Genomic DNA, 2,245 nt, shown 5'->3' with positions numbered 1-2,245 from the left:
TGTGCTGGGAGCTATGGAGCTCAGTGCTGGCCGTGAAACCTCACCTGGCAGCCGGCCCTGAGGAGAGAGCGGTCCTGGGCCCCGCGGTGGGGTGGCAGTAGGTGTGTGGAAAACAAGAGTCGTTCCCTGGTTACCCCGGCCTCTGTTCATGGCATGGAGTGTTCCAGTCTTTTAGAATCTCGTGAATGGGGAAATTCCTGGAAGATGGTCCTTTTTGTTGTAGTACCACAGGATCACAGAGGGGTTGAGGTGGGAAGGAACCTCTGGAGGTATCTAGTCCAAGCCCCCTGCTTAAGCAGGGCCACCCAGAGCCAGTTGCCCAGGACCATGTCCAGGCGGCTTTTGAATATCGCTAAGGATGTAGACTCCACCACCTGCCTGGGCAACCTGTGCCAGGGCTCGGACACTCACAGCAAAAAAGTGTTTCCTGACGTTCAGACAGAGCCTCCTGTGTTTCAGTCTGTGCCCATTGCCCCTTGTCCTGTCACTGGGCACCACTGACAAGAGCCTGGCTCCGTCTTCTTTGCACCCTCCCTTCAGGTATTTATATATATTGATAAGATCCCCCTGAGCCTTCTCTAGGCTGAACAGTCCCAGCTCTCTCAGCCTTTCATCATAGAAGAGATGCTCCGGTCCCTCAGTCATCTTAGTGGGCCTTTGTTGGATTCTCTCCAGTATGTCCATGTCTCTCTTTGTACTGAGGAGCCCAGCACTGGACACAGCACTCCAGGTGTGGCCTCACCAGGGCTGAGTAGAGGGGAAGGATCACCTCCCTCAGCCTGCTGCCAATACTTTGCCTAATGCAGCCCAGGATGCCATTTCACCTTTGTGGCAGGTGCCCACTGCTGGGTTCAACTTGGTGTCCGCTAGGACCCCCAGGTCCTTTTCTGCAAAGCTGCTTTCTTGCTGGGTGGCCCCCAACATATGTTGGTGCCTGGGGTTGTTCCTCCCCAGGTGCAGGACTTTGCACTTCTTGTTGAACTTCATGAGGTTCCTGTCAGCCCATTTCTCCAGCCTGTCGAGGTCCCTCTGGATGGCAGCACGACCCCCTGGCGTATCAGCCACTCCTCCCAGTCTGGCGTCATCAGCAAACGTGCTGAGGGTACATTCTGCCCCATCATCCAGGTCATTAATGAAGATGTTAAACAGGACTGGACCCGATATAGACCCCTGGGTCACTACTGGCCTCCAACTAGACTTTGTGCCACTGATCACGTCCCTATGGGCCCGGCCGTTCAGGCAGGTTTCAATCCACCTCCCTGCTCATCCAGCCCGTACATTGACAGCTTCTCTGTGGGGAACTTAATGGGAGACAGTGTCAAAGGCCTTACTGAAGTAAGAACTTGCTGGTAAAAGTGTTTTGGGGGGGTTTAGAGTTTTAGGCTGTACAAAAACAAAGTAATAAGCTGCACAGTGTGGTGAGTCATCCATGTCGTAGTTGTGTGGGTGCCAGTGCACAAAGCTCTTGCGTGTGCTGCACAGTAGTTAAGAGACGTGATAAAACTTAGCTTAAAGGTTGCAGAATGGGCTATGTAAGTCTTGCTGTTTTCATGGTTATTATCTAAATTAGAAACGGTTCAGTAGGACAGTTTTTACACAAAATCAACCTCTTTTACTAACATACAGACTTCGTGGTCTTGAACTTAACATTTCTGAGTGGTGACATTCATAGACTGTCATGAGTTATTAAAATCATGCTACAAAGCTTTCCTTGACAAGTCCCCTTTTCCTGTTATGCCAATATAGCTTGTCACTTCGTGGCCTGTCAGATCAGAAGAACTTGTTGACAAATGACTCTATAGAAATCACTCTATACATGCCATTTAACATTTTCACAGTTTGGGGGCTTTCATTCTTTTTTAAGCTGTTCAAAGGTGGGCACGTGCATGCAATATGTAAGTAAACACGGACTAAACATCATGAATTACATTTAACTATATGCCTGAAGCTCCGCCTTGTGTAAAGGGCACCAACCCAGTCACCCATCAATAATCTCAAAGATCTTTTCGGTAAATAATGTCTGTCAGCCATCTGTAGTCTTCAGCAGCCACAGCACTGAGCAGCAGAACACAGAGGTATTTGCAGTGTTTGGCGTGCTTTGAGAAACTCCGGAGGCAATCATATAAAACCTTTCATAGCACTATGATTCACCGAGACTACCAGGTAGGTTTAGAAGAAGCCTAGTAATGCCTTTTCTTTGGAGAGTGTCGTGGTTTAACCTCAGTCGGCAACTGAGCACCACGCA

The 2,245-nt window shown here is 49.4% G+C and overlaps 1 protein-coding gene across 1 annotated transcript in view; it reads left to right on the top strand.

Annotated features, from left to right (window-relative positions):
* The first annotated feature begins 327 nt into the window (after window positions 1-327).
* Window positions 328-2,245, top strand: part of NUPL1 (nucleoporin like 1) — a 41,731-nt gene continuing 39,813 nt past the window's right edge. The window contains exon 1 of the mRNA XM_009327876.1: window positions 328-458. Coding sequence (XP_009326151.1) covers window positions 328-458 — 131 coding nt within the window. The remainder of the gene's footprint in view (window positions 459-2,245) is intronic.

Source organism: Pygoscelis adeliae, unplaced genomic scaffold (assembly GCF_000699105.1).
Source record: "Pygoscelis adeliae isolate BGI_AS28 unplaced genomic scaffold, ASM69910v1 Scaffold14, whole genome shotgun sequence".
NCBI lineage: Eukaryota > Metazoa > Chordata > Aves > Sphenisciformes > Spheniscidae > Pygoscelis > Pygoscelis adeliae.
Note: the sequence above shows the minus strand (reverse complement) of the source record. Positions and strands in the feature narration are given on the sequence as shown.